Source organism: Urocitellus parryii, chromosome X (genome assembly GCF_045843805.1).
Source record: "Urocitellus parryii isolate mUroPar1 chromosome X, mUroPar1.hap1, whole genome shotgun sequence".
Classification (NCBI taxonomy): Eukaryota; Metazoa; Chordata; class Mammalia; order Rodentia; family Sciuridae; genus Urocitellus; species Urocitellus parryii.
The window spans coordinates 117,611,500-117,637,091 of NC_135547.1; the positions used below are offsets into that span (position 1 = coordinate 117,611,500).

Here is a 25,592-nt window from a genome sequence, read left to right on the forward strand (position 1 = left end):
CTGTGTTTAGGTTTTATTTCCAGTCACTCAAAAATAGCTCCTGCGTCTGTGTTCCTGCCGCCCCCATCCCTGCCTTCCTGATTTGTGCTCAGAGGATGTTTGGGAAAGTTCAGAAGCCTCTGGGTCTGGATTCAAAATAGAGAAGATCCCTGGAGGAGGACAGAGGGCTGCTTGGTGGGAGCCAGGTCAAGGCTTAGCTCTAAGACTGTCAGCCCTTAGAGGCTGTACTGAATGGGACCCTTGCCACTTGGGACAGAATGAGCCCAGATGTGGAGAGGCAGTATACCTTCTCTTGGTCAACAGCCTCCCAGCCTCAGAGCATTGGACCTTTGTTTATGGTCCTTTCTAACCAGGAGGAAGGGATTCCTATTGGCCCCTTTGTAAACAAAAATCTTTAGGTCTTGCTTATAAAATTATCTTCCTTGGTTAGCTGTGTCTTTGATCCTTAAAAATATGCACTACCCCTGCCTTCCTTGTTACACGCTTGTTTGATAACATCAGGATCCATGCTTAGAAAGATTATAGTATTGACTAAAATCATGGAGTGATGGAGATGGAAGGGAGGGGATTGAGATGACATAATCTACCACCAGTGTTCATGAAAGGGAAACAATAGATACACCCTAAGGAAGGAGTGGGACCCAGAGAGTTACTAAAGATAGTTAGCAACACCTCTAATAGTCATTTTTCTTTGTACCTACACTGGGGATTGGACCTATTCTACACTGGGGATTATTGGCAGCAATTTTAATTTGTACCCTGTTTTCTTCCCCTGTCAATGTTTGTGCATTCATTCATTCATTCATTCATTCACTGATTTGCTAAAAGGGGTTTATGGTGTGCTAGGAGTTTATGCTGGATGCTTGGAATGCAGTGGGAAAACAAAAACTGCAAACTGAGAGGTTTGTCTTTTCCCAGTTCCAAATATTTGGAGTTAGTTACTCTGCTGTGGGGGCAGAGTATAACTGAATGGTAAAACTCACCCAGCTTCTTTCATCTCTACCTCAACATGTTTTCCTCCCTCCTTTCCCAGATAATGGCTGAAAGTATTTAGCTGAATACTAACTAGATCTTCCCAGTGTAGGATTCTGGGTGCTGTCAACACAGCCCAGGTCCTTTGGCATCATCATTTTCTCTTCACAAGTATCTCAGGAGCTTAGCATCTTGCCTTTTCCTCACAACAGTGCTGGGGGGTTCACATGGGACCATGAACGTTGTCTCCAGATCACAAAGGAGCAACAAGAGAGCCAGAGCATGGAAGCAGCTCTCTCAAGGGACTCCCAGCAAGTCTGTGGCAGAGCCAGGACAGAGGTCTCCTGACTCCTTGTTTGAGTGCTTGTGGGACTTGAGAGCTGGGCAGGACATTGGATATTTGTAGTAGATGGGGCTCAGTCACTCCCAGAGGTGACTGTTATCCACTCTTTGAGACTTGCCTGTTGTTGCTGGATATCCAGGGCAACTGTTGGTGGAGTTTCCTTTCTAAATCAGTGACATTATCATTATTACTTGTAGAACAAAATTAGCATGCCATTACCCCCATCCATTGGTTTGAGTCTTGCATTTTGAATGTCATGCTTCTTCTCCTTTTTATTTTATTTTATTTTTTTAGTTATATGTGAGAGTAGAATCCATTTTGACATAATTATAAAAGCATGGAATATATCTTCTAATTCAGTCCCCAGTGCCTCTGTTTCTGCACGTTTATAATGCTTTCTACATCATCCATGACTTTCTGATTCCATGGTCACCTGCCCAGAAATGAAATGATACCCAATGAAAAGGAAATGACAAGCCCAGCCCAGGACTAAGTGCAGTTCTGTTTGTGCCTGAAGCCCCCCTCTCTCATGGCTGTTTGCCACATTCTTCCCATATCTAGTGTGTTTTACTTTCTTCTTTTCTTCAAGGCCCAGGTATCACTTAGGTTTCTGCTTGCTGTTACTGTGACAAAAAAGAAAGGCAGGAGTCCTGAGCTACTTCCTAAGTCCTATGACTATATGTTTTTGTTTGTTTGTTTGTTCTCGTGTTTATTTCCCCTTCCTGCCTCTTTCTCATCAATTCATTGAAACATTTATGGGAAAAATATTTCAGACTTCCTTGCTTCCCACTCCCCAGGAAGTAAGGTTGCCTCCACCAAGAGAAGTGACTTTGGGCATCTCAAGAAAGATCTTTAGCTTGGTATAAGAAAGCCAATTGGCTAGTTAGATTGCTGGCCTTGACCCCTTCTCTCTGAACTGCTGAAGCTTTTAGCAGAGCTAAAATGCTAGGATTAAATGTGGTTTCAAGGGTGAGGAGTAAATTAGCAGGTGTCACCCTGAATGTGATGACATGCTGACAGACCCATTAGAAGGACATGTTTTATGAGTGAATGAAAAAGTTAAGCACAGGTCTGGGATCATCTCAGTTTGTACACATTTGAAAAATGTCAGTGTTCAGTAAATGAGTCATTTATGTCATAGAATGTGTTTCCTGCAGTATGGCCTGTCTTGTTAGACTGCATATGTCCTTATTCAAGAGAAAAGTCACAATATAGCTCCTCCTCAAGGGATTAGAAGCCCAAGGGATTACAGTTGGCTTCTGGTTTGTCTTCCTCTTAAAAGCAGCCAAGATACTGTGGTAGGAAAGAAAAACATGACATCCCGAGTGCATTTGATTAGAACTCTTCTTCACCAAGCTTGTTTACTTTCACAAACACACGGTTTTGAATTAGATGAAGATGGTAAATATAGGGCCTGAGATGGGAAGAAATTTCTTTTTACTTTAACAGTAGATAGTCAAAACAGTGCCATTCCAAAATTTTGATGCTCATTATTACAGAATTTTCCTTTGTATCATGGACAGATGAGTTTGCGTTTGATGCAAATTCCTAGGTTCATGTGTCTCCACAAATTACATGACACTATCTAAAGGGACTGTTCTATATTTGTTCAGTCTTAATTGTCTTATTACTCCAGAGTGCTATGCTTAAGTAGCAGGGCATCAGTAATCCTGATGACAGCATCTTGAAGCATACCTCCCCCACCACCACAACACACAGAAAATTCTGCAGGTATCTTAAGGAATTGGAGGAAACTCCCCCCTTTTTTTTGTTTTCTATTTCCAACCTTTCTATTTGTATTATCCTAAGACAGGTGTTGTGAGGTTTAACTGAGATGTGTGGCTGAAAGTGCTTTAGAATCATCAAAGTTGAATCATTATTACTGCTATGATAAGTTATTATAAGAAGAAGAAGAAAAAAAATGCCTGGTGACTTAATATTTTTTCTTAGTGTATTGAACTGTTCTTAAATTAATGTCAGTACTTTCCCTGAAATTCTTCTTCATTATTTATTTTAACTTTTCTTAGGATACAAGTCATTTGTTATAGTTGTATGGCCCCTGTCTTATTAACTATCTCAAAGCTCTTTACATTCCCATACATATTTTATTAAAACATGTTTTCTGAGATCAAAAGTGTCATGGAATATGCTTTTCAGTAATGTATTAAAATTTTAAAATACTTACTCTTGGAAAAAATTAAAACAAAAAAGGATAAATACAATGAAAATTCTAAATTACCCATGACCTTACTACCTTCTCATACCTTAATATTTTAGCAGATATTCTTTCAGACTTTTCCTATACATGCACATAACTACAGTTTAAAATAAAAATAAGATCATATTATTCACCCTTATTGTCCAGAATATATCATGATTATTTTTGGCAACATACTAACAAGTCCTTAGTATCCTAATGTATGGAGGGAATACTATGATCTTTTTTATATTTACCTATTTCATTTTTCTCTATTTTAGGCCATTTTTCACACAATCATCACCTTGCCCATATAAGTCTTGATGCCCATAATTATTTCTGTTATTGTCTATGAACTGTGTAACCTTGGTCAGGTTGCCCATCGTTCTGTGCCTCAGTTTCCACATCTGTGAAATGGGGTAATAACAACACCTATCTCCGGGTGTTGTAAAGATTAAATGAATTAAAGCAGGTATTATGGATTGAATGTGTCCGTCAAAGTTCATATGTGGGAAACTTAATTTCCAGTGCAACAGTGTTGGGATGTGGGACCTTTAAGAGGTAATTAGGTCAAGAGGGTTCTACCCTCATAAATGGGTTACCACTATTATCATGGGAATGGGTACATTATTGCCAGAGTATGTTCTGGCAATCCTGAAAGCGTAAGTTTGGCCCCTTTCCCCTTTCTCTTATGCATGCTTTCTTGCCTTTCCACCTTCCACCATGGAGTGATGCAGACACAGGCCTCTTGACCTTGGAAGCCTCCATAACTATAAGAAACAAATCTGTGTTTTATAAATTACTCAGTCTTGGATATTCTATTATAGCATCACAAAACAGACTAAGACAGTAGGTAAAGCACTTAGAAAACCTGGCTCATAAAAAGTGCTATATGAATGTTAGTTGTTATTATTTCCTGAAGATAAAATTGCCAAATGTGCTACTGCATCACTGCATTTTGAGGGCATTTAAATGACGTTCTGAAAGACTGTGCCAGTTTAGTCTCCCCACAGGAGCATATGAGAATGTGTTTCCCAATTCTCATACCTGAATATGTTCCTCCTTTTCAGTCTCTGCTAATATGATTTAATCTCTGCTAATTCTGCATTTTAGAAAGAACCAAATTTGAAAATTTAATGCATCATTTTCCAATTGATTTTTATAAAAATATCCCATATTCATGTCCTTAATCTGTCATTCTTTATATTACAAACATTTTTTGTCTTAGTTTGTGACTCACAGAGATATTCAAGAAAAAAAGCCATTAAAACCATTTAGTCTTAAAATTTCTTCATTTCATAGTTAACTGTATAGTGCGGCAAGATTCATCCTTTCAAGAATAGCTTTACTTAAGGCTTTTTATTTTAGTCCTAGTTGGAAAGGGTAGCCGGCTATTAAATGCATTCCTTTTCTGCCTTCCTCAGGGCTTTCAGAGGTTCTATTTAAAGCTTCTGTCCTTTCAGTATTTTTTTTTATAGTGGCATTGAGAGAGCCCTGAGGTTCTGCATGGATGCTTATAAGGATCCTCATATCCTAAAACTGGGCTTGGCAAACTTCTTCTATAAAGAGTCAGAAGGCATTTTAGGGTTTGTGGACCATTCAGTCTCGGTCAGAATTACTACTCTACTGTTGTAGAGGGAAAATGGCCATAGAGGTAAATTAATGGACATGGTTGAATTTCAATGAAACTTTACTTATGGATGCTTAATTTTTAAGTTGCAGATGGACACAATACCTTTATTTATTTTTATTTGGCTCTGAGGATCGAACCCAGTGCCTCACACATGCTAGGCAAGTGCTCTACCACTGAGCCACAATCGCAGTCCTGGATGCTTAAATTTGAATATCATGAAATTTTCCTATTCATTGAAATATTATCCTTCTTTTGCCTTTTTTAAAAAAATATATTTAAAAATACAAAACTTATTCTTAGCTTTTGGCCCATAGGTTGTAGTTTGCTGACCCCTGAAATGAAATATCTGGAAATAGACCATAAAAATCCAGCTGGTTAATTTTCAGCAAAAGTGCAAAGGCATGCTGGGCATGGTCACCTGTAATCCCAGTAATTCAGGTGGTTGAGGCAGGAGGATCACAAGTTCCAGGTCAGCCTGGGCAACTTAGTGAGACCCTGTCTCAAAATAAAAAGTAAAAAGGGCTGGGGATGTGGCTCAGTGGTAGAGCACCCCCTGGGTTCAATTCCCCTTAAAAATAAATAAATATATATGCAAAGATCATTTAAGAGAAAAAAGATGATCTTTTCAAGAAATGGTACTGGTATAATTGGACATACATAGGCAAAACGTGAACTCCAATCTAAATCTAACACATTATGCAAAGATTAACTCAACATACCATACCATAGATGTATGTAAAAACACAAAACATGAAAAGTTACTTATGAAAACAAAGAAGAAAAGAGTTGTTAGACATGATACTAAAAGCACAATCCATAAAAAATAACTGTCAATTTGGACTTGAATAAAATTCAAAACTTTTGCTTTGCAAAAACACTATTCAGAGAATGTTGTTGCCCACCCTGTTCTCCTACAAGCCCATCTGAGCCCCAATATTTAATTAGTAATCACCTGATAAGTAATTGCATGAATTTCAAGGTCCTTGTTTTTATTCTGAGACTTTCCAAAAATATCTTTTATAATATAAGGCCATGGATCTTCTATATTGGAGACTTTCCTTGTCCCTGTGACCCTTGTTCCCCAGAGCCATGGACAGATGTAGCCATACTCCACTGGTCTGACTGGGACTCAGCTGAGCAGCCTGAGGGCCTGGATTTGGCCTGAGAAGTATATTTTTCACTCACTTCCCTGGCCTAGAAGCAAAATTGGCTAGGTATAGATAAAAAGGCCCAAACAAAATTTTAGGCCAAGAAATGTTTTCCTAATGGAGAAATTTCTTAAAAGAATATAGGTTTATCCTGGTGAAGAATGGAAGTAGAAGGTAGAAATTTACTAATAGCTCCTGCAGCTGTCTATGGTATTCTTTTTTTAAAATATAGTTTTTAAATTATAGATGCACACAGTACCTTTATTTTGTTTATTTTATGTGGCGATAAGGATCCAACCCAGTGTCTCACATGTGCTAGGCAAATGTTCTACCACTGAGCTACAACCCAGCCCTATCTCATTATGCTTGACCTTCAAAATGAGTATGACTGTGCCCTTCACCTCTTAAGTGTTCCTAGCCTTTATCTGTGAAATGAAGATTACCACCTCCTCCCCCTTCTTCACTGCCCTATTTATATCTCTTAGAGGTGGTGCAGGAGCTAAGGAAAAATATCTGAAAACATAATGAAAGATGCTCTATGAATGCCACTATCTTTATCAATGAAGCAAATTGATGTTCTGTCATCCCTGCTCTCCTTTTAATAGAAGAAAAGTATGTATTTGGATGCAGAGCCCACACAGTTCCCTAAACATAAAATGAAAATGAAAACTCAGCTATAGGACGCATGTCCTTGAGAAGTAAACTGTACATTTAGCCATGTGCTATGGATAAGCCAAAGGTGCCATCAGAAATAGCTTTTAAGCTTTAGCATGGAGTGGTCATCTCAATGTAAAAGACCTAGCAAGGAGAAAATAGGGAGTTTCTATGAAAACATTTTGAAATATAAGTTCAAATATTTGATTATGTTTGAATGAGCAGAAAAAAAATGTAAAAGTTCTATCTTATTAATGATTTATATTCTGTGTATGATTTACATGTCTTCAGATACAGTTAATGTTTCTTGTGCTTTAAGCCAGGTTACAAGGACACTGAAAGGCCCCTGTCTATATAAGTATTTCCTTTTCACATTACTACAGGGAAAAGAAATACTACTTACTGACTTTTGAAGTGGATTTATGGAAGCAGAAAGTCTTTCATTCTGCTATTAGAAAAAAAGTTAAAGTATATCCTTTTTCTGAGAAGACTTAAGATCGTGTATACCACAAATAAAATCAAGAAGCAATTCATATACATTCGTCATGTACAAACTATACAGCCATGCACCACAACTCCAGGAGATACCCAGTATGAATGGTGACCCTGGAGTTGGGCCAACATGAGTTCTAGTCTCTGAAGAGGCTCCAGACAGAAACATCTTTTTCTAAGAGGGAAACTGACTGTGAGCATAGAGGCCTTTGAGGTTTCTGTCCTTGGTTGTCCTCTATTGCGTGCACCCCCCACCTTCCACCCTACCCACCACACCTTTCCTGATTCTGGTCTCTGATTCTCAGTGCCTATGATAGTTCTATTTTTTTGTATGAAGACTGAGGTTTGGTTTAAGCTTTTTTTCTCATTTCTTAGTGACATCTGCACTCAAAAGTTTTTTTTTTCTCCTGTAGTATTTCTTAATCCATGTGTTATCAGCAGATTATAGAGTTAGAAAAGTGACCTCCTCCGTGTCCCAGAGTAGGTGGAAAGGGCCTTAGGTGGTTAGAATTCCATCAAGGATGATGACCTCCAAATATTCTTGGCCTCTAGTAGAATGAAATATTATTAATAAAATTATAAGAATTAATAAAATATTTTATGTGTGCCATTTTCTGAAAAAGATTGGGTGGCATGTATTTATCTTCCCATATAAAGATGCTTAACAATGGCTCTACTTTATATTAGGGAATGCTTTAATGTTCTTATTAGAGAGAAGTACATATGCAAACAAAAGAAACTACATGAAAATTAAAAACCCTTGCTGCTAGGGTTGTGGCTCAGTGGTACAGCGCTTGCCTAGCGTGTGTAAGGCACTGCATTGGATCCTTAGCACCACATAAAAATAAATAAATAAAAATAGCGGTTCACCCACAACTTAAAGGTACATACAAGGGTTTTTTTTAAGTTGTGTACCTTTATTTTAGATATCATTTCTCTTTCTTTCTTTCTTTCTTTCTTTCTTTCTTTCTTTCTTTTTTGTCAATTAGACCTTGAAATAGCTTAGACTTTTAAAGATAGAGCTTAGGGCTAGGCTTATGGCTCAGTGGTAAAGTGCTTGCCTAGCATGTGTGAGGCACTGGGTTCAATCCTCAGCACCACATAAAAATAAATAAATAAAATAAAGGTCTATCAACAACTAAAACAAATATTAAAACAAACAAAAAAAAGATAGAGCTTAAAGTTCTCTTATCTAAAATAAAATAAATTCACTCTAATTAAAGAAACAATCTTCAAAGGAGTATATGATTTCTGGTTGAAGCTATGGTAGAGTAATGAGTTTTAGCCTTAACTCTCCTGCCAGAGACAACTCTAAAATTCAACAAAGTATAGGAAGCATCTGTTTCTAGCACTGGACAATATATAGTACCAAAATGTGATGCTGGAGAGGGGAAGCATAAAAATGAGTTTCACATCAACTCTGGCTTTTTGCCTGGGGGGAACTTTGCAAATTGTAGGGGCAGTGGAGCCCAAACAAAGAGCAGCAGATTTATGGGATAGAGGAAACAAATTGTAATTCAGGCTGCTGGGGTGGCTTGAGTTTGCAGGCAGGAAACTGTAGAGGGGAATGAGTTATGCCGAAAAAGAGTTTCAGAAGCTGAGTGGATATCCCAGAGTTCATCAGTGATGGGGGGTGCTGGAGTTCTGGTCAAGCAGAGTAGAAAAATGAGGAATGCTGAACACCCCAGGCATCCAATTGAGAACCCAGAAAAGTCAATCATAGATATAGTGCTACTTTAGACCCACCTTAACAAAGACTAAAAAAGCAAGCCTTGTTAGGTCAATCTTTAAAAAAAAAAAAATTTTAGTTGTAGATGGAAACAATACCTTTATTTTGTTCTATTTATTTTTATGTGATGCTGAGGATCGAACCCAGTGCCTCACACATGCCAGATGAGTGCAATACCACTGAGCCACAACCCCAGCCCCTAAGTCAATCTTATCTGAAAGCAACTTTTCCATAGTAACAAAACTCAATACCCTCACAAGAAAGACAACAAAATCCAGTCTCTGAACAAGGTAGCCAGGTGTTGAGAGCATGTAATCACACATGACTAGATCAAAGAAGAAGCAGGAAAATGTGAGGTATGGTATGGGTAGCTTGTAAAAGACATGGCATCAATACTTGCTTCAGTTAATATTGGCATAGCCAAGCTGGGCACAGTGGTGCATACCTGTAGTCCCAGCTATTTGGGAGGCTGAGGCAGGAGGATTGGTTGCTTGAGTCCAGGAGTTTGAGGCAGCCTGGGCAACATTGTGAGACTCTGTCTCAAGGGAAAAAAAAAAAACTGGCATGGCTAACAGGAAGTGTGCTTACTTTTGATGTGTTACCCACCTAGTTTTTTGTTAACTGTTTTTATAATATGTCAAATGGAACTCCAGGATGTGGTGGCACTGGGCAGGCAGGCAGGATGGATTCAAACTAAAAAGCTTCTTCTTAGCAAAATAAACAATCAGTGAGGTAAATAGAGAGCCTACAGAATGGGAGCAAATCTTTACCACAAGCACATCAGATAGAGCCCTAATCTCTAGGATATATAAAGCACTCAAAAATACCAAAAAAAAAAAAAAACCCAAATAACCCAATCAATAAATGGGCTAAGGAACTGAACAGACACTTCTCAGAAGATGATATACAATTAATCAACAAATATATAAAAAAATGTTCAACATCTCTAGCAATTAGAGAAATGCAAATCAAAACTACTCTAAGACTTCATCTCACTCCAGTCAGAATGGCAGCTATTAAGAATACAAACAATAAGTGTTGGCAAGGATGTGGGAGAAAGGCACACTCATACATTGCTGGTGGTACTGTAAATTAGTGCAGCCAATATGGAAAGCAGTATGGAAATTCTTAGAAAACTTGTAATTGAACCACCATTTGACCCAGTTATCCCACTCCTGGGTTTATACCCAAAGGACTTAAAAATAGCCTACTACAGTGATGTAGCTACATCAATGTTCATAGCAGCACCATTCACAATAGCTAAATTGTGGAACCAACCTAGATGCCCTTCAGTAGATGAATGGGATAAAAAAAATGTGGTATATACACAATGGAATATTACTCAGCATTAAAGGAGAATAAAATCATGGCATTTGCAGGTAAGTGCATGAAGTTGGAGAATATAATGCTAAGTGAAGCAAGCCAATCCCAAAAAAACAAAGGCCAAATGTTTTCTTTGACATGAGGATGCTGACTCATAATGGCAATGGGGGCAGTGGGAGGAATGGAGGAACTTTAGATAAAGCAAAGGGGAGGGAGGGGAAGGGAGGGAGCGGGAGGGGAAGGGAGGGAGCAAGGGGGTAGAAATTATGGTGGAATGAATTAGACATCATTACCCTAAGTACATGTATGAAGATATGAATGGTGTGAAAATACTTGGTACATAATCAGTGACTTGAGAAATTGTGCTCTATATGTGTAATATGAAATGAATTGCATTCTGCCATCATGTATAACAAATTAGAATAAATAAATAGTTTAATTTAAAATATGTCAAATGGATAAATCAGATGTCAATATAGAAAAGCATATTAACTGTTGTCCAATAAGAAGCTAGGAGTTTTTATAAGAAGTTGAACCCTGGATCATGACTTCCTATTATTACAAGAGTAAATCACTGCCTGTGCCTCAGTCATCCCTGTGTGTTGCCATTTGGAATGTGGTATTTTCCTGAATGGACTTGTCTTTAAGACTGTGTCCCTGAACTTCCCTCCTGAACACTCCTTAACCGGAGCTCTTTTTTCCAGTTTCCTCATAAACCATGATGTGGACGAGCCTGCTTTAATAACTGACTTATGGAGGTATGGAAGTTCTAAACAGCAACGCCAGCCCCAGCCATACAGCATAATTGCATCTCTTGGGGAAGGTGTTAACAAGCAGAAGCAGAGCAGAGTGCTCCTGGGCTTCAGCTTCCGTGGAGCATTTGCTCAACATGGCACCCCCCAGCTTCATACAGAAGGCGTTCATTAGTAAATATTAAACAGTATTTTCCATACTGCTGGTGGATGCTGAGGGTGTGAGGCTCCCTTGGGACAATCTGAAGCTCACTTAACAGCCACGCTGAAATTTTTCAATACTCACTTTCTCCTCAAATGATATCTCAGTCATCAAGGAAAGTCATGAAAGATAGCTGTGCTGGGTACTTCTAGGAAATTGGCCCTAAGGAGAGTGGGGACAACTGACCACCCAAAGAAGTAACTGAGCAGAGTACATTTGACTTTCATTTAGGCTAGGTGATGAACCCATTCTTATCTTTTCTTAGTTTTGGCTTGACATTTCCATCTTTTGGACTCAAAAAAGATAGGTCCTTTTTGGGGTACTTTTTAAAGTTTTATCACAATTATGAACAAATAACAAATTCAGTACAGATCAGCAGGTAAACCTGACTGTATAGAAGAAGCTTACTTTGCCTTTTCCTTTTCAACTTGACCTTACTTTTACTGTTTCTTTTTTTAATATTTATTTTTTTAGTTGTAGTTGGACATAATACCTTTATTCCATTCATTTATTTTTTTATGTGGTGCTGAGGATTGAACCCAGGGCCCCCTGTGCATGCTAGGTGAGCGCTCTACTGCTGAGCCATAATCCCAGCCCCACTTTTACTGTTTGAAAATGGGAAAATGTAGAATAACAGTCTGGGGGAAGTTTGGGCCATTCATGTACTCATCCATTCAGCCAGCATCTTGTCAGAACTGGTATATCCCAGGCACTGTACAAGTTATTAAATGGATATAAAGGTATGAGAATAAGATCCTTGTTTTCAAGGAGCTTTCTTTTATTTATTTATTTTTCTTTTTGGTACCAGGGATTGAACCCAGCAGTGCTTAACTACTGAGCCACATCCCCAACCCTTTTTATTTTTTTTATTTTGAAATAGGGTCTCATTGACTTCTTAAGGCCTTGCTAAGTTGCTGAGGCTGGCTTTGAACTTGCCATCTTTCTGCCTCAGCCTTAGAATTGCGGGGATTACAGGTGTGCACCAGCGTGCCCAGCTAAGGAGTTTACCCTTTTTAAGGCCTTTGCTACACCAAGTATGGTACACAGAGCAGCAGTATTGTCATTGCTTGGGAAACTCTTAGAAATGTTGAATCTCAGACGTGTTCCAGACTTATTGAATCCTAATTGGCATTTTTACAAGATCCCCAAATGAGAAGTATGCACATTAACGTTTGAGAAGCACTGATCTAAATCGAACCTATTCATAACTTGCACGTTGGAATGACCTAGGGACTGTAAAAGCACTGATTTCCTTCACTTCTCCCCCCCCCCCCGCCAATTGTGATTTTAATTGGTGTGGGGTCTCGCCTAGGCATTGGGATTTTTAAAACTTCCTAGGTGATTTTAAAAGTGCAGCCAGGTTTGATAGTTACTTATCTAATATATTGCTCTGCACTCTTGACAAAACAGCCCATGATGAGGGTTGTGGCTCATTCTTTTAGCCAATTTACTATCCAGGTGATAAGTTTGTCTCCTCTCAAAATTTGAAGTGTCTAGCTTAGAGGTAAACATACCAGGCTTCACTGGTGACTCCCAGCACATTGGGCCCTCACCATGCCAACAGGTTATCTGTAAAGGAGTTCTCTCAGCTGGTCCCTATTACAATAGCTGTATGGAGCACTGAAGTGCTTCAGCCAGGTTACCTGGGGCAGTGCTGGCAGGATTATACAGACTGAGGCACAATGTTGAAGTCTGGGCATGGCCTCCTCCTTCAGACACACCCAGGCCTTGGCATTCCTCCCCTCGGCCCCCCTCAAAGTGTTTGAGTTGCTGCCAGGGGCTAGAATTGGCTTCCCTAAGGCAGCAAGGAGTAGAAATGGCCCACCAGTACCCAAAGATGGTACTGGATCACATGACAAATGCATAGGAGCTTAATAAAAAAGCTTTCCTGACCACATCATCCCTCAGGGACTCTGGGGCCAATCCATGTAATCCCAGTAATGACAGTAGCAACAACCAGCAGTTGTGTCCTTCTCTACACCTTGCAGTGATTTTCATGGGTATGAAAAAAAGTGAGATCCAGAGAATTTTCATCTCTGGCAATGGTTTAAGTACCACATGGCCAATATTTGTATTCTTCCTTCTCTGAGTTCAGGCAAAATAAGCAATGGCTACCTTGTGCCATAGTGAGTCCTCCCTTAAGCTAGAAGAGAGTAGATAACCTAAGATAGTGCTGAACATAGAGGTTAGATGATAGCACACCTAAGGCTCTATTAATGTATTCCTTTAAAGGAAAAACAGCATTTGTATTTTATAAGGAAGAATATTTTCTTTTATTCTAATATCTGCCTGGTGATGAGACATACACAAACCATTTTGGCTATTGTGAGGACTTGATCAAGGAAGAGTGAACACTCTGTCAGAAATATAATTTCTTTCCATACTCTTAACTCTCGATAAGACTCCAGGTCTGTTTTCTTTTGCTTTCAATAGAGCTTATTTCTAGACATTATTTTTTTTCCAGAAGCTTTCATCTGCATGCTGCTCTTTAATTCATTTCTACCTCCTGCTTCATTCTAATAGCATCCCAGGATTGGAAATAAATAATTGTATGTTGGCCACACTACCTCTCTCCTCAGTGGTTACCTACTGCCTCATAGACCCCTTTCACTCAACAACTGCTTTGGCGGTATCCACTTTCACCCTGGTGACATTCTGGCCTCACAAATCATTGGCCACTCATTCCTCCATTCTTCCCTTTGTTTTATTCATGGGTGCCATCTTGCCTCACACCTCATGTCACTATTCAGTAGACATTTGGGGGTTGCCTTTGCTCTAAACCCCAGTTCTTGAATGTTCTTCTGTGACATGGGTTCCCATCCTCCCACTTTCCTTCCCTCTCATTCAGTGATCCTGCCCTTGACTTTCTCATTGCCTCTGTTCTTGGTGTCCTTCTCTTCCCCGCTGCCTGGCTTCTCTTGGTTCACTTGTTTTTTAAATCTAACTTGACACTCCTGTGGTGTTTCCATGCCATTTTGATTCGCTGTATCTGCCTATGAGGCTCCAATCTTGGGAGCCCCCGCAAGGACATGATGATTTTCTTTCCACCCTGGATTCCTGTCTTATTCTGTATATTTTAGGTCCTTGAGAAATAAATTGAATTTGCTGGTAGTTTACACTTCTGGAAGAACAACCCTTAGATGAATAATTCTCTCTTCATCTCTGCCATCAAAAGCCTTGTTCCTTTGTTTGGTTTAAGAGGAGTTACATTTGCTTCTTATTTTGCTGTCAAAATCATTCCTGTTTCTCTTAAATTAGCTTCTATTGCTGAGGTTTTCTGTAAATCTTCTATTGCATTGGTTTTTCTGTAAATCTATCCCACTGCAGGCATCCCAACCCCGTGCCTGGTTTTTGTCCTGTACCGGCTTTTCTCTTTGGCTGCTCTTAGTATTCTCAACCACACTGACAGTTTTCTTTTTTGACTGTGCTTATCTCATCCATGGGCCTTGTGTTTATTCTTATACTAATCAGAACAATTAGACATATTGTATTCTCTCTTTGTGCTTTCCCTCTGTTGCTTTGAATTACAGCAATGATTAGCACTGTTAGTGTTTTCCTCAAGGAGCAGAGTATAGATGAGCCATCCAAGCCAGTCATCGCTAATGGGAGATATGATGAATATAATGTCCTTATGGACACTTTCCCCTGTAGATATGCATAAGTTCACAAGTTACTCTGCTAAGGTTCCCGCTTATTAAAATTTTCTTTATTGTTTTTCTCACACATGCAGCAAAATGGTTCTTGGGCTATTGTTTGCATAAGGCTGAGGTGAAGCATAGCTTTGCATCATTTAGAAAGGTAGCACTAAACAATATTTGCATGCCTTTTGTGGACATAGTTCTGTATCAGGTGATCCAAAATGATTGTGGAGGAAGGTCCAGTCCTTACATAAGCAAACCCTTCTCACACGAGAAGATTTAAGATTATTCAAAAAGCTGTTACTGACAGCTTTTCTTTTGATACCAGAACATTTGGTTAATACCTGTTCCCCAAAAGAATCCTGCAGAATATTGTGTGTCTGTCTCTCACATACATCTCTAAGCTCCCAGGGGGTAGGACCATGTTTTCTGCATGTTTAATGTTCAGTACCTACAGAACTTGAACATATTTTGTACTTAATAGATATTTGTATAATTAAAAATCATGAAGTGCAAATTAGCGTAGTGCTGAATGTTAGAGAAAAGAAGGCATTCATGATAGTCACTTTCCTAAAAGTGAGTTTCAAGTTGGGTTTTGAAGATAATAAAGACACATGCAGAAAGAGGAGGGGGAAAAATGTGCCAGAATTTTCTAGATTGAAAGACTTAATTTCTAAAGATTAAGGGTAAAGAAATTCCACTCCTCCCTGCCTCCTTTATAAGTTTTTCTAGAATCATTGATGGCATTTGTCAGAACCTTAGAAGCCAACAAATTATGCCAGGTATGGGGCACATGCCATAATTCCAGCGACTCAGGAGGCTAAGGCAGGAGGATTGCAAGTTTGAGGCCAGCCTTGGCAATTTAGTAAGACCCTAAGCAACTTAGAAAGACCTTGTCTCAAAATAAAAATGACTTGGGTATGGCTCAATGGGAAGCACCCCTGGGTTCAATCCTCAGTATCATAAAAACCCCACCAAATCCTGCCATTACCACTTCTGTTTGTAGATCCCTTCTTTGGGGACTGATGCTAGATTGTTTAGGGGGTAATGTAACAAGGACAGGACCATATTGTTTTCTAGATTTATTGTCATTTTTTCTAGAAAAATAAGCATTCTCTCATTTAGAAGTTTTTTGAACTCTTGTTCTGGGTAAATCTGAAATTGTTGCTCCAACTGTAATTTGTTTTGAGTATTGGTTAGGACTACAATTCACAGTGTGTCACAAAGGATTAATCTCTAACATCTGCATGCTTTTCTAAGGCGTTAATTTATCTTTGTAACATACCTCTGGGAGAGGGGAAGATGATCATGATTTACTTCTAGAAGACATCTTGTCCAAGTATTCAAATATTGGACTGCTGGAGATTATAGATCTCAGAAAGAATCTTCATTGATTCTTATTTATTATATGGAATATTGTGTGAAGGACTGAGGGTGTATTGGTGAAACAAATCAGATGTATAACTCACTTTGCTGGAATTCTGATCTAGCGAAGTGCAAATGTACCATATATAAGCCCTGGTACACTTGGAGCCTACAACTGATGCTTGAGCCCTCCTGGTCTCTTCCTCAACACATCAGTCCATGGGCCCTGAGCATGATGTCCTCTCTCTTTCTTGATTAATTATCTTCTTGCTTCACATGTAACTTTAAAAGTGACTGTGCTGCCAGTTTTTTTGTTTGTTTGTTTGTTTTTTTGGAAAGCCTTCATTTGTTTTGGGCTTCAGCTAGAAGTTGTTGATCACAAGTCTGAGTGAGGCTTGGGTTTTAACTCAAGAACTCTGGACTTGACAGTTGGGTGTGTATTATACACATACTGTGGAGGAAGAAATGCCCAAGGGAGGAAGTTTATAGTTGGCCAGGTGAGTCCTGGATTGGGTGTTAGAAGTAGAATTGAACCCAGAGCACCCAGTGGATGAATGCAAAATATATTAAAATGAATTGGTTTCTATCCAATTGAAAAGGGAAAAAACTATAAGTAGCTTTGTGTGCTGAGTTTAAGTGCTTAGGAGAACCATGGGGCCATTAGGTTTAGGATGGAAGCTTGAAGAAGCTTAGGGTTTTTCCAGTCTTGCTCCTGGTCCTCTATCTAGCACCTGGCTCAGTAGTGCCTGATGTAGTAGGTGCTCAAGAAACATTCAATGAATGAAAGAAGATAATAGAAATTATTCCAAGGAAAGCAGGTTTGATCTGGAAGAATGACTAGGTTTATTTATTCATTTAGTAAGCAAATGTTGAGTTCTGTAAGGGGAATAAAGGGCTTTTCATGGTGACAACTGTGCTCCACCAACATCAAAAGGAGAAGGTGAAGGAGAGCAGCATGTTAATGAGTTTGTATGAAGTGTGATTTTTTTCTTATGCTTGGCTTACTGTTGCAAAGCCCTTTTTAATTCTGACAAGCTTTGTGACAAGTTATCCAAAAGAGGACATTTTTGCACAAGATATTTTCTAAGCTTCCTTTGCAGTTAATAAAATACTTTTATTTCAGTAAACTTAAAAAGAAGCCCATACATCTCCTCCCATCTATAAGAAAAAAATTTTAAAAATACTTCATGATTCAGGGTATCTAAAAGCAACATTGGGCTTTGAGTCCCTGCTGGAAGCTCTACTCTGACTTTGGGGTTGTGCTGACTTAATAACCATTGTTACATTGATATCAGCGTCAAGGAGAGGGCTTCTGTTCTCCCATGAAAGGATGGTAGACTTCTCTGGAGCATGCTTGCCCCCATTTCTCACTCTTCCCTGCCTCGTTTCTAGGACTGCATCGATGTTGGCTGGTGGGAAGGAGAGCTCAATGGCAGACGAGGCGTGTTCCCTGATAACTTCGTGAAGTTACTTCCACCGGACTTTGACAAGGAGGGGAATGTAAGTCTCCATGGCTTTGATCTCAGTGCACCATACACTGTCAGAATTGTGGCTTCCTGTCGTGGGACTTGGGATATAGGATTGAGACCGTTTGGTATAATGTTAAACAGCACTGGCATTTGAATGTTTGATGGGCTTGGGTTCTAAGCCCTTGGCTGCCTATACCTATAACAAGTCCATTTTAGAACTCAGCTACTACCTTGGTGATAGTGATCCCAATTCCATAGTTTCATGTATAAATAGGATAATGTGTGTAAGGCACTTAGCACAGTACCTGGCACATTTGAGTGCCCAAATAAACTGTGAGGACCGTGGGTGCTCGGTTTGGTAAGTGTACTGCCTGCATCCTGCATAGTACGGTCCTTGAGGGTAGTGAAGTAACCAATATTATGCAAATGGCTGACACATTATGAAGCTAAGGATACAGAGCAAGACCTACAAATCTTCCTATACTGTATATGCATGTTTGTGTACACATATCCATATGTGTGCATACACACCTCTCATTTATGTTTTTCTTTGTGGGAACCCATTTGATGATGCTGCTGTCCAAACAAGCCAGTCCATTTTTGTTGCCTTATTCCACATGTTGTTTTTCTCTTCCAATGATGTAACAAGAAATGTTGAAAAGCTAGAAGCACCCTACAGTACATGGAGGAATGGCAATTTGGTCTTATCGATCCTGTTCTATACCTCAGGGTTCTTTGCTCAGGCTTTTATGTGACCTCTGCCCACCTCTCCTGGCTAGAATCCTCTTCATGCCCATGGGGGCTCTGTTACTGAACCAGGCTGAACCTGACTTTGACATATCACCATTCTAGTAGAGCTGAGGTGAGGTACAGTAAGGTTAGCTACAATATTGGTAAATTGGTTGCCAAGGATACTAAACTATCATTTCATGGTGAAAGTGCTACTTAGATGAATGGACATAATTGTTTAAGAAGTGAGATAGTGCTGGCATCTGCCAAGATTGTACCCTATAGATCATTAAATGGGTTTGAAGTCCAAAGCCTAAAGGCTTTTCAATAGCTTGCTTTCTTGTATTGTTTGGGTGAAGAGTGTTCTGTTCTACACTTGCTATTCTCTCTTGGAATCTGAGTTTGGGTTCTGCATAATATGGATTCAGCTTCCTAATGTTTTCTAAGTCCTTGACACTTGAAGTCAAATTCATGGACCAGCAACATCAGCATTACCTGGGAGCTTGTTAGAGCTGCTCAAGCCCTATCTTAGGTCTGATGCATTAGAATCAACATTTTTCACAAAATTCTTAGGTGATCTGTTTGCATATTACATTTTGGGAAATGTAGGTATAGAAGCAGATATCTAAGTGATGACAATCCCACCTTCCACTTTTCCCCATATTTTAGGAGAGAATTCATACATCAAAGAACTCATCATTCAGTAAGGAAATTGTCCACCAGGCAAAATCGCTTGAAACATTTTTACTAATGACTAGCAATGTTGGATTGTCACTTGACAGAAAAATTGATTACTGAGAAAAACAGATCCTAAACACTTATATAATGACTGGATATGATATGTTTTAGGATAACAGGACCCCAAAATGAGATTTAGAAAATATTTATAGAGTATAGTGGTTATGACTCTAGGCTATGCCATCAGATAGACCTGAGTTCAAATCCGTCCCCTGCCACTTATTTGTTCTATAGCCATGGCCAAGTTGCTGAACAGCTCTAAGCCTCACTATTTTCATCCATAAAATAATGGGAATATTCATACTTACCTTATTGAATAGTTGAGAAGACTGAGTGAGATGATGTATATGAATTCCTCAGCACAGTGTCTGGCTGTTGGTTAATGCACCCTGCAGATTAAGCATTCCAGTCACATACTTACTATTGCCACAAGAGTGGCAAAAGACTCCAACCAGAATTGTGAAGTAATGTTATAAGGCCGATTCTGGGACTCTGGTTCTTTTTGCATCAGCTGATCAAATCAGGCCTGTTAACTTGGTATCTTGCTTACCTTCCCTGGGAATCTAGCTACATCTAAAACTTTACTCAACAGCCATTAAAAAAGACAGCCAGTGAGGTATAAAACACACTTATAGAGATAAGCAAGAACAGGGTGACATAATCTTCATGTTACTTCGCATATATTTTCTGGATCTGCTGCTTTACAATTCTGTTTTCATTTTGTTCAACATTTAACAAGTCCTTTCCTGGGCTGGCTATCATGGCGGTTGATTGGAAGTAAAGCATACTCATGACTGCTGCTCGATTGGGCTTAGTTTGGCTGCAAATCTGGTATTGAAAGACATGGGTGCCTGCCAGAGCTTTCTGAAAGGATACTCATGGTAGCCAGAATGAGTGGAGGCCAGGGACCATCTAGGCTGCCTGTTATCTCCTTCTTGCCTATGTTTGTGAGGCTACTAAAAGCCAGCTATGTCCTAAAGCACTGGGATACCAAAACCTTCATATAACTTTGAAGGAGAGCACATTGGCCAAGGAATCTTAGCAAGCCAGGTGTGGCGGCACACACCTGTAATCCCAGCGGCTCGGGAGGCTGGGAGGATTGCAAGTTCTAAGCCTGCCTCAACAATTTAGTGAGGCCCTAAACAACTCAGCAAGACTCTGTCTCCAAATAAAATATTAAAAAGGGCTGGGAATGGCATTCTTTGGTCATGTACCCCTGGGTTCAATCTCTAGTATAAATTTAAAAAGGAGTCTTAGCAAGCTTGCTATCCTGCTAGATAGACATTTGCTGCCTTATTGGTTCTGATTGAGCCAATATGGTTCACTTTTTTAAATATGAAAGATAAAATTGCATATTTACCATGTACAACATAGTGTTTTAAGCACAGTGGGATTCAAGCAAGCATAGATTGAAAATCTTCAAAAACTTTCCATCTGTACTGAACATGTATACACTTTTAAAATTGTCCTTCCCTAAAAATATAGTACAACAACTATACTACATGGCGCCTATATTGTGTTAATTGTTTAAAAAAATATTAAGATGATTTAAGGTATACAGGAGGATGTGCTTGGGTTATATGCAAATACTATAACATTTTATATAAGGAACTTGAACATCAGTGGATTTTGGTATCCTCAAGGGGTCCTGAAACCAATCTCCCACAGATTCCAAGCAATGACTGACTGTATGTATACATTGTGAATGTATACACGACTAAATCTAGTTAATTAACATGCATTGCTTGTCTAGTTATCATTTTTATGGTGACAAGTGGTATGACTAAGGTAAAATCTGGATCTGTTTTTAAGCCAATGAGCAAGTGTGCAGTTGCCTCCACTGTGGCCCCTGCCTTTTAGTTGCTGTTCTTATTTTAGTGGGGCAATAAATTCACTTAGGTGAGATGGACTCCACAGTGTACATTTTTAGAAGCTCTGTGTTACATAAGCTAATAAGGGAAGCACTTTCACCGGGAGAGTGAAGTTGTCAGTGATGAGTGGACTTAGCTCAGCTTGCTTGTTGGGGCATGTATGCTTTTTAGAGCCCCATGGGCCTTTCTCTAACCCTACACAAACAGCTACCACCTCCTTGATAAGTCTTTTAACCTTGTCCCCATGAAGCAGAAAACCCAATTTTAGGGAAACAATAGTCATACCTGTCAGATAAAGTAAAACCTACCTCTGAAAAGTATTGTATAATATGACACTTAGCTTTGAAAAAATTCACAGTATAACATCCTTTTTCATCCCCTTTGGCCTATAAAACCAGCCAACCAGCTTTGTGTTAGTTGTTATGCCAGCCTTCATTGCTGTACCCTGAGCATTGGTGAGGTGGTGACAATGCGATTAGAGATGGGGCTGTCATTTGCTGAGTTGATGGTGTAAATATGATTAGAATCATTAACATGAAGGCACTATGTGAATGACAGAGTCTAAAACATTCTGCCACTGGTTTCAGCAGATGTCATCTTGTCTTGCCAGTGGCTGGGGCTATAATCACTCACCCAGAAAAGAGGACAGTCTGTGATGATTAGGGTCAACAGAAGCAAATGGCATTTCTTTAATAGCAGATCTTTTGACTCAGTAGGTATCACCAAGTATAATGACGAGGCTGGATATTTTTTGCAGGGATGTGGATTCTGTTGGTTACCACAAAGCCCTCTGGAATTCCTCGTGGTCTTTCTTCCTGAGAGCACTCAGCTGATTCTCTCTCTAGGGTGACATACGCTTGGGGCTTTAGCTCAAGATATTCTGGGAGAGTACCCGTTGATCTCTTGGTGCATATTTTAGAGCAATTATGTAAGCTATTTATGAGAGAACCTAGATTCAATGGCTGTCTGTTTATTTTGAACTTTGAAAGTAAAATTAAACATCATATTGGATAAATTTAATATTCTGAGTTCTAATGAAGTGACGTGTGTTCTGTCATTGTTACTGAAGGATAACGGGGAACTTGGACTCTCAAGAAAAGCAAAAACAACTTCTCACTGTTGTTAGAAAAAGAAAATATGAAATATATATTCCTATAGGTAGTGTTTTAAGAAAGTCTCAGGCCATGACTCTTGTAAGGAAAACAGGTCAGATCATCAGAAGTGGAATTACTGTGCTAGCATGCATTGATTGGGAGGGCTTTTCAGAGTTTGTGCCATGTTACAAATGGGCATTGCTAAGGTTCCCCTAGGTGTTTCCCTAGTGAATATCCCACAGTGGAGGGTCTGCCTCTCAGCTATAAGGACTGTACCTACAACTGTGATGCAGGCTATAAGCCTTCAAACCATAACAAGACCCGAGATGTCCATCATCTGGAGCATGTGGGTCTGCCTTCCCTGAGCATTCACCCTCTATGGGCCTGATTCCTTAAGAATCAGGTTTTGGGGCTGGGGCTCAGTGGTAAAGCACTTGCCTAGCACATGTGAGGCACTGGGTTCGATCCTCAGCTCCACATAAATAAATAAAATAAAGATATTGTGTCCATCTACAACTAAAACAATTTAAATAAAAGGAATCCGGTTTCATCAGAAACTACACTTTGTCCTGCAGGGCAAGAAATCAAAATGAGGGGCTGGGGTTGTGGCTCAGTGGTAGAGTGCTGGTCTTGCATGTGTGAGGCACTAGGTTCGATCCTCAGCACCATGTAAAAATATAAAAAGGTATTGTGTCCATATATAATAAAAAAATTTTAAAAAAGAAATCAAAATGAGAGGAGTTAGTTGTTCTTGCAAAGGACCTGGCGGGTATCACTTAAGACCCTCCTCACACACCAGAAGGAAAAGGTTTGCCAAGGGAGCCATATGTATTCTTAGCTAAGCCCAGCTTCAGCTACTCTATTTTTCTGCATTCTTTTAATTGACTGGATCTTTTCTATTCATATCAGTCACCAGACACATTGTAACATCATTAATTAGATTTCCGACTTTCCCATTTACAGTTGTATGCCAATCTAGCCTTTTAAAATTGTTCTAGATCATCCAGCAGCACTTTTGCAGGTTCCAAATTTTACAGGGAAAAAAAACAAGCCAACCCTTGCTGGCTACCCACAATGGCTAATCTTTCGTAGGTGAGTTTTGCTGCTTTAACTCTGTCCACCTTCTCTTTACCAAGTTCTCAGGAGGCCCCTGACTTTTTGCTCTGATCTTCTGACAACCTCGTTTATAAAATCTGCTCTGAGCCAAAATTTTCTTTGTTCCTTGTCATGTTCTTTGGCCTTTTGAAATCTACTGTAGTTCTTTCTAATTTTTAAAGATGCCCAGTAAATTATTTAAAAAGAGATAAATGTGTACTACCAATAAGCAGCCTTAGCGAAATAATCCACCTGCAACATTATCTTGCACATTTAATTTTCTGAGCGGTCTCACATGCAGGGGAATAAGGCTTGTCAATGCATTAATGTCACCCATATATGGCCTGTTGATACAATACCTGTGGGCTTTACCTAGGTCACCCAGGTGATGCTTCCTCTCTCTTTTCTGATGGTACTTGTAGCCTGTATTCTTCCAGTTGAGCATCTCACTCAATATACTCTCACCTGAAGTGCTTATCTCGGATCACTCAGTCTGAACTGTAATCTCTTTGAAGGCAGGGCCCACATACCAAGAATCCCCTTTATGGGGCCTAATAGCATGCACAGAACATGGTTGGCAGTCAGGACTCCCTTGTTCTCTGATCTTGTGGTGGCAAGGTATACCAGCTCTTCTTTCTGCCCCTCTTCTCCTTCTTGCTGCTCCCTCTTATACTCATATAAAAGAGGAAGAAGAATGAATGGAGGATTGGGGGGAGCTGGGCTCCTGTCCTATTCCCCTTCCAAGATGAAGGGGATCCAGGCCCTTTATTCCAGACAAAGAATCTGGGCATATAATTGAGGCATCATTTCTGGGGTGGGATGGATGGAGTGAAGGAGTCAAGGGGATGAACTGAGAGAGTATTTTAGGGGGAAACAGAACACCAAAGTCTAGCTAACCACCCAACAGGCCATCAATTTGAATGCACTCAGCCAAGAGGGAAACCATGGATATAGACTATAAGGCTAGAAGCTGAGGGCAGGAAACAATAGAGAGACCCTCTAAAGAGCAGGTTGTACAGTGGTTCCTAGGAATCTCCTATGCAGGTGACAGGGCAGGTGTTGCTGGGACTCTGAAGGGTGCAGAGGGACAGTTATACACACTGTCATTACCCCAAGCATAGCCCTAGCTGCACTCTTCAAAAGTGTGGCTGTTCCTCCAGGGGCAAGGAGGAAATGGCAGGGCAGACACCTCCCATGTGTTCTAGAATTGTGAAGCGTTCCCTGGTCAGGAATCGTGTACTTGTGTGTCTCCTCCAGCCTCCAGATAACTTTGCTAAGTGCATTGTAGGGCTTCCCAAGGCCCCAAGTTGCTCTAAATCAAGCTGAGGTTTTCTTCCAGAACCTTATATTTCCCTGAGGAAACCCCCTGCTATGATTTGAATATGGTTCATTCCCACCCAAACTTATGTTGGGGCTCAGTCCCTAACATGACAGTGTTGAGAAGAGGTAGGTTTTTAAAGAGATAGTTAGGTCATGGGGATACCACCCTAATGAATGGATTAATGCATTTCTGGAGAGACTGGGTTACTTCTCTTGAGACTAGTTTCATTCTCACAAGAATAGATTGTTACAAACAAGCCAGCCACAGTCCCTTGATCTCTCTTGTACACATGCTCTTTGCCTGCCTTTGCTTCCCCATCTACTTTCTGCCACAAGTTGAAGCAGCATGAAGCCCTCATCAGAAGCTAAGTATATGCTGGCATCATGCGCTTAGACTTCCAGAACCTCGAGCCACAATAAACCTCTTGTTTTTATGAATTACCCAGTCTCAAGGATTCTGTTATAGCAATAGTAAACAGACTGAGATATCACATAAAGTGTACCCAGTCATCAGGGCATATTTCTCTGGTTATTTTCATCAGAGCACATCTTGGGGGCTGGAGGTCTGAAGGCAAACTGGCTCAGGTTAGAATTCCTTCCTGGGAGAGCAGTTGAGCCAGCTGATGAACTCTTAGAGCTGGCAGTCTTGTCAAACAAAGGGCAGAGTCAGTTCTGTAATCCTTTAGCAGGAAGCAAAGCTTGCCTTCCTGTCATCCTTACTCCAGAACATTCAGATCTATTTCCTTCCTGGTGGTATAATGGTACCAAAAAAATCAAATTTAGATACTTTGTCCTTTGAAGGATGATGTTGGTGTCTCCATCCAAGCC

General features: G+C 39.8%; 1 protein-coding gene across 1 annotated transcript in view; it reads left to right on the plus strand.

Annotated features, from left to right (window-relative positions):
• Sh3kbp1 (SH3 domain containing kinase binding protein 1) overlaps positions 1 to 25,592 on the plus strand; it is a 332,949-nt gene that overhangs the window by 242,458 nt on the left and 64,899 nt on the right. The window contains exon 9 of the mRNA XM_026405448.2: positions 17,841 to 17,948. Coding sequence (XP_026261233.2) covers positions 17,841 to 17,948 — 108 coding nt within the window. The remainder of the gene's footprint in view (positions 1 to 17,840; positions 17,949 to 25,592) is intronic.